The sequence below is a fragment of the Triticum dicoccoides genome, chromosome 7B (assembly GCF_002162155.2).
Source record: "Triticum dicoccoides isolate Atlit2015 ecotype Zavitan chromosome 7B, WEW_v2.0, whole genome shotgun sequence".
NCBI classification, from domain to species: Eukaryota; Viridiplantae; Streptophyta; class Magnoliopsida; order Poales; family Poaceae; genus Triticum; species Triticum dicoccoides.
Window position 1 is genome coordinate 733,448,784 of NC_041393.1, and position 5,549 is coordinate 733,454,332.

A 5,549-nucleotide genomic window follows, 5' to 3' on the forward strand; every position below is an offset into this window, starting at 1 on the left:
TCCTCTCAACTTTTGTATGTACACTGCTCTGTTACAGTGGTGACCACTTAAATTCTTCAGTACTTGCTAGGCTTCACCTCTTCATGATGTGATGTTCAGCTTCAAATGCCTCTATGCTTCACCTTTTCATGATGTGATGTTCACCTTTGTATCAAGATTATTAGGGATTGATAAATAGACAAGGCCCATGCAAAACATTGGTTATATATAATACTCCCTAAAACGTGTCTATAGACATCCGAATTAGAAAAAAGTTAGAACATCTTAAACTTGTGAACACTGTATCTTGGTTCGACGGCGATAAAACCACTAGAAACAACATTATCAAAGTTTCAGACAAAGCAAAAACATCTATTTTACATATATACTGTAGCATTCAAGAATGTATAGTCGAATTAAGCAGGTTGTGTTGGAATGAAAAAAGTTGTTCCATGTGTATGACATCATGTCTGTTGGCCTCTCAAACTGCCAAATACACATCTCTTGATGTGCCATCAGTTTTCCTGTCGAGCATGCACATTTCCTGATGAATTGTTTACTTTATCCCTCTTTTGTACCATCTTGCTACAAAGTGCATGGCAATACGAGACATTAAGCAATTTGGAACAAGTTCACCTATAAAGACTACTACTAGACTAAAGGTTCAGCTAAACATGACGAAAATAATACCTCTGAAGCTCACCCCTAAATACGCATACTGTATATAATGCTAACCTAAAAGATACGGCACCAAAACTATCAAATAATCAAGCTTCTGCCAAAAATACGAGGCATCATGGAACGTAGTCCTGATCGAGAAATTCCATCAAAGGTTGCTCCAGCGCCTCCATTACCGCCTCCCACCCAGCATGTGTTGGGTGTGTCTCGTCCCAGTAGAAGCTCTTGTCGGGATTCTCACATAGGTCATAGAGGTGCTTCCCTGAACTGCTACGCTCCCCACAGTACCCTCCCTCATAGGAACTCTCGCAACACGGGGTCAGCTTGCGCTTGAAGTCCTTGGACCGATCTGACCCTTCACCTGCATGCACGAAAAAAAATTAGTTACATAGATGAATTGACACATTAGAAACCAGATTTGACTTGCAACATCCACACTTACCAGGGGCGTGATTCACGATGTCGGTGAAGGCGGAGTAGAGGTCCAGTACGTGGACGTTGTCCCTTTCTCCGATCATTTGGTTTAGATACTTGTTGTGCACCGATGCACCATAATTGCCAAGAAGGTCACATGTGGTGTAGTTGTTCGAACTAGTCTGTGAAGGCATGCAACCAATGGGATGCAAGTTATTTACTAGAACCTTCCTCACACCAAGCATCTGCAGTTGCGCCACATTATCTAGGATCTCGGTCGCCACGTTTCCCATGTAAATATAGAGCTGCATCCACAAAAAGTTAATTAGTAAAGTGGAGATCAATATATTAATTGATGGTTTAATTTGTATGCCATAGTCTGCTAGGTACTACTTACATCATTGAAGCTTGAGTAGAATCCATTATTGGCCTCGGAGCCGCTCATGTAGTCATTGCCTGAGATGGCGATGAGTGCGACAGAGTGGTGAAGCTGTCGTGTGGAGATGACATTGTCGTTGACTAGCCTCTTGAAAGCTTGAACCTGTGCAGCAAGGGTCGGCACCTTCTTCGCCGTCGACGTCACCTTGAAGACACCAGCGCCGCCAAAAGCGAAGGTCATGCCAGATGCATCGCAAGATTGATCTGATGTGAGCTCGTACGCTGGAGGGGCTTCAGTGAGGCCCAACATCCTTGCTGCAAGGACAAGGCAATAGATACGATTGATTATTTTGGATACACTTAGATGTATAATGATACTCCCTCTGTAAACTAATATAAGAGCGTTTAGGTCACTAAAGTTTTACAGGGAGTACATGTCTAGCACTAGTCTAAAAAATCAATTCGTTAGCTTAAGTACTCTAGATTCTGCACGTACCGATAAAATCTGATTGCATCCGGTAGTTGGAGAAGCGTCCTGTTGGAACAGGAGCGCCAGACCAATTGGAGTTGCGATAAGAGCCGTAGGGGTAGCTCCACTGCCGCGACGTCTTTTCACCGACGATGTTGGGAACGTTGCCGTTGTCGACAAAGTCGTCGCCGAAGACGAACATGCTGGACCACTGGTGATTTGATCGATGAGCCCTAGGTGTGCCTCGGGCCTCCACATCTGTCAGTATTCATGTCAGTACATTCGTGGACACAGGCAGAGCATGAAGAACTCGATGATACGGAAAAGCAAGGCAGTAAGTAGTTTATAATGCGCGTACCATCGAATGCAAGGAGGACGAGGAGGAGAAGGATGACGGTCGGAAGGAGCTTCATGTTGCTACGGTCGCCGCCGGCCCGCCGGCGTCCGGAGAGGGTTCTGCGGAGGGAGGAGGAGAGGATGGGATGAGATGGTGTATGGCCGAGCTATGTATTTATAGAAGAATGTATGGGCGTACGTCATGTGAACTTCATAACCGACCGTGGATAGTTCGGATGTACTCTATGTTTAAACTAGCCTAGCTACCCAATTGATCTCTCGCTCTCACCTGGAGGACCATGGGACTCTTGTTTAACTTCAAAAGTCGAATCCTACCACCTGGACGTACGAGGATTCAAGTTTACCTACCGCTCCCTTTGACCTTTTGTGGCGTCTAAAATACATATCCATGCATGATGCTATTCTTAATCTTCATATTTATTATAGGTAAACGTCGCTCACACGCGCTGCGCTACACCCACCAACGCCAAAGCGCCACGCGTTCTGCGGGCCCACGCACATCCTTCATCCTTTCTTATCCTCTTCCCAAAACGCGCTCCGCCATGGCCGCGCTCGTCCTCTCTTCCGACGCTCGCCGCCATGGCCTCGCGCTCTTCTTCAATCTCCCCTTCCACTCTCATGCCGATGACCCACGCCCCACGGCTCTGCCGAACATCCTCATCTCCAGAGGACGTTGCTCCCCAGTCCCACTTCCCGCCATGGCCTCACATGCGAGCTGCCACAAGGCTGGCTGGCCACGCGCGACACAGGCAAGGGGCATGGTGTCGAGTTGCATCCAGCATGGCTGCTAGGTGCGACCCGGCGCGTGATGCAGCTGCATCTTGCACACAGCCGCCGAGCTGCGACGGTCACCATGGGCGAAGCTAGGGAACCATGCTCGCGTTTGCTACAACCGTTGAAAGAAAAAGCTTCAACTGTATCTGGGAAAAGTTTCAACCAGCAATAGAGAAAGCTTCAACCGGGCACTGCACAGTGGAAAAAGCTACAAACGTTGACAAAAAAAGCTTCAACCATTGACAGGAAAAGTTTCAACCGGCGATAGACGAAGCTTCAACCTGGGCACCGTGCAACGAAAAAAGCTACAAGCATTGACAGGAAAAGCTTCAACTTGTTTGAGAAAAGATTCAACCGGCGTTTTGATAAAGCTTCAAACCGAGCACAGTGAAAACCAAAAAAGCTTCAACATTGCTTGAAAAGTTTCAACTGTATATGTGAAAAGATTCAACCAGCGTTTAAGAAAGCTTCATTTGCGCATAGCAAAAAGGAAAAAAGCTTCATCCATTTTCCTGAAAAGCTTCAACCATTTGCCTGAAAAGCTTCAACGGCATATGTGAAAAAAGCTTCAACCGGGGGAACTCTGATGGTACGAGCGAACGACGACGAGAGCTACAGCCGGCAGCACAGTGGTGCCGCAACGGACGCGCTACGGCGACGGGGCGGGGCTAGGTGCTGTAAGGTGAGAGGCGCCGTCCGTCTTTGCGTTGTTTTGCTACAAGGGGCGACGACTTCCCATTGCAGCCGGGCGACGACGGGCAGCGAGAGGCGGAGGGTGGCCAACTGCGATCTGTAGGGGGCGAGGTGCGACCTGCTGCGAGGTCTGCAGCCGGCGGGCAGTGGCGGACCCAGGATTTGCTGACGCCCCAGGCGAGAAACTAAGGGCTAAAAACTACCCCAAAAAAACTCCAATTTCAAGGCATACAAAAGTCAATCTATGTTTCATAACTAATAAGAAAAACCAAACATCATATTCAATGGCAGCATTTGTTCCATGATGGGTCAACTAATAAAGCAAGACAAATCAAAAGACAATATGTAGCATAGATAGATGATACAAAAGATTGATACCAAATCAAAGGATTGGTTGATCTAAGCCTCCCATAACTGCATCTTCAATAGCAGAAGAAGCTAAACCTTCAATCATTGATTTTGAAATGCAAATCAGTGCATAACATAGCATGTAAAACTAGTTAATAATGATGAAAAATGTGAAAACTTATGTCTAGGACGAGGCAAAACGCCTTTATGTGTGCGATAACCTTGAAATACCATAGTTTTCAACTCCTGGTTGCTTAAACAGAAAACAATGAAAGCAAAAGGCTGATTTTTTTTTTCAATGTTGATCATTGAACCAATAGTCATGAAAGCTTCTACCATTTATCCGTTCATAAGCATGACTAGTTGGTTGGCATGGACCCATACTAATGTACTCCTTTCTAGCAAGATTTCTAATGTCTGCATCTAAATCCTCAATTGGTATTCTCTTACCGAGGTCAGATTCAACATCACTAAATTTGAGTTCAGCTCTAACATCAGGGGTATTATCAGTCGTTTGAGTTGAAGGACCTGTTTCCGCGGTTTTGGTGTTTCGAACTTGAAAAAAAGAATGCAGTGTCTTGCTTCTTTTACTCATCTTGCGTTCCTGTAAAAATTTAGAGAAACAAAATTTTCTCAATGTCAAAATCAGTTTCTACATCTAACAAACAGACAAACTCCAGCATCTAGCAACTAAAATCATCATCAATTAGTGACAATGTGTAACGCCCCGGATTCGATGCGCCAGGTGTCCGCCAGTTATTTGCCGTCGTTGCCATGTCATGTGCTTGCGTGTTGTACTTTGCCATGTCATCATCTGCATTTCATATCATGTCGTCATGTGCATCGCATTTGCATACGTGTTCGTCTCATGCACCCGAGCATTTTCCCCGTTGTCCGTTTTGCAATCCGGCACTCCTATGTCCCCCGGCGCCCCCTTTTGCCACTTTCCGTGTGCGGTTGTTGAACTTTCTCGAAATGGACCGAGGTTTGCCAAGCGGCCTTCGTATAGCACCAGTAGACCACCTGTCAAGTTTCAGATCATTTGGAGGTCGTTTGATACTCCAACGGTTAATCGGGTAACCGTAAAGCCTCTTTCGTGTGCAGCCCAACACCCCTTCCAAAGTGGCCCAAAACCCATCCAACTCCCCTCCATGCTCTCGGTCGTTCGATCACGATCGTGTGGGCGAAAACCGCACCTCATTTGGAGTCTCCTAGCTCCCTCTACCTATAAATATGTGATCCCCTCCGGATTTTCGCGCAGTCCAACCCTAGCCCCGCTCCCCGCGCGCCACCGGACATTTCGTCCCCGCCGCCGGACATGTCCAACGCCACCGCGCGCCGCCGCTTCATCCAATCCCGCGCCGCCACGTGCCCACCCCGGGCAGCCCCACCGCCGAGGCCTGCCTGGCCCGTGGCCGGCCCTCCCGCTTCGCCGACTGGGCCCGTGCCCCGCGCGCCC

At 47.4% G+C, this 5,549-nt stretch overlaps 1 protein-coding gene across 1 annotated transcript; it reads right to left on the minus strand.

Moving 5' to 3' along the window:
* Positions 1 to 460: 460 nt before the first annotated feature.
* LOC119341383 (GDSL esterase/lipase At3g09930-like) lies at positions 461 to 2,386 on the minus strand. The gene is made up of 5 exons (XM_037613259.1): positions 2,277 to 2,386; positions 1,946 to 2,176; positions 1,469 to 1,764; positions 1,100 to 1,376; positions 461 to 1,018 (listed from the first exon to the last, which is right to left on the minus strand). The coding sequence occupies exons 1-5, from the start codon at positions 2,329 to 2,331 to the stop codon at positions 774 to 776; spliced, it is 1,104 nt and encodes a 367-aa protein (XP_037469156.1). The 5' UTR covers positions 2,332 to 2,386; the 3' UTR covers positions 461 to 773.
* Positions 2,387 to 5,549: the final 3,163 nt, after the last annotated feature.